Raw genomic sequence first — 975 nt, 5'->3', positions numbered from 1 at the left:
TATATATATATAGCTTACACATTGTAAAGAGAGATGAATTCATTAGCTGTGCATATTTCCTAATTCATATGTAAAGCTTTTATTGGGTATAGATTAGCTTTGAAAAAGGAACCAGGATTAAGAAATAGGACACCAGGAATAAGGAACCAGCTTCCGCCTCATTGTCCCTGGATGGAGGATTCCCTTTCCCGGGGCACTACAGACCCCTTTGAGGGCATCGGGGCAGGGCAATGACCCACATCGAGCCAAGGCCTTCCTCTGCCTGCCACGCCTTGCCCAAAGCCGGTCGGGTGGCCTGGAGAGCAGCACAGGCTGGCAGAGCCCTTCCTGCCCTTTCTCTGAATTCATGGACCAAAGCAGGGAGACCCCTGCAATGGCACCCATGCCACGATCCCCCCCAGAGGTGGCCGCATTTCAGGGGAGCAGTGACATGCGTGCGGCTGGATCCTGATGGCCGAGGGACCCCGGCAGGACGCGGGCATCACAGAGCCCAAGCTCCAGACAGCTGCGGAGACCAGAAGCTTGTTTCTCCACCCCCACCAGCGGTGGCGCAGCGGCTCCTTTAAGAGCGCGCCTCTCCTTTAAGAGCCGGCAGCCCTGCGCCTTTAAGGCGGGGACTGGGGAGGAAATCAGCTGAGTGGTCACGTGGGCCGGGCTTGCAACATTGTAGCAGCGATGCCGGGCGCTCGCGGGTTGGTGCTGGGCGCGCTCTGCCTGCTCGGCGCCCTCGGCCGCCCGCCCGCCGGGCGCAGGGAGGTGCGTGGCGGGTCTCGGGGCTGGGAAGGGGGCTGCTGGGGTGCAGGGCCGCGGGGTCTAGGGGCTGCTGGGCTGTAGGGAGGTAGGCGTGGGGAGGATAGGGCCGGCCATGGGCTGGGGTCGGAGCTAGGGGTGAGTCTAGGGGCTGCTGGGGAAGCAGCGGCGCTGAGGGGCTGTGGGGAGCTGCTGCGGGCCAGGGGAGGGGCAGACACGGGTTAT

At 62.3% G+C, this 975-nt stretch overlaps 1 protein-coding gene across 3 annotated transcripts in view; it reads left to right on the top strand.

Annotated features, from left to right (window-relative positions):
- The first annotated feature begins 654 nt into the window (after positions 1-654).
- The window catches only part of GLMP (glycosylated lysosomal membrane protein), a 5,323-nt gene continuing 5,002 nt past the window's right edge, over positions 655-975 (top strand). For all 3 annotated transcript variants that reach the window (XM_014527231.2, XM_025195034.1, XM_006038519.2), the window contains exon 1: positions 655-756. In XM_014527231.2, coding sequence (XP_014382717.2) covers positions 676-756 — 81 coding nt within the window. In that variant the 5' untranslated portion in view covers positions 655-675. The remainder of the gene's footprint in view (positions 757-975) is intronic.

The sequence above is a fragment of the Alligator sinensis genome, unplaced genomic scaffold, assembly GCF_000455745.1.
Source record: "Alligator sinensis unplaced genomic scaffold, ASM45574v1 scaffold811_2, whole genome shotgun sequence".
Taxonomy (NCBI): Eukaryota; Metazoa; Chordata; order Crocodylia; family Alligatoridae; genus Alligator; species Alligator sinensis.
The sequence above is the reverse complement of the archived record's forward strand: the minus strand, read 5'-3'. Positions and strand labels throughout refer to the sequence as shown.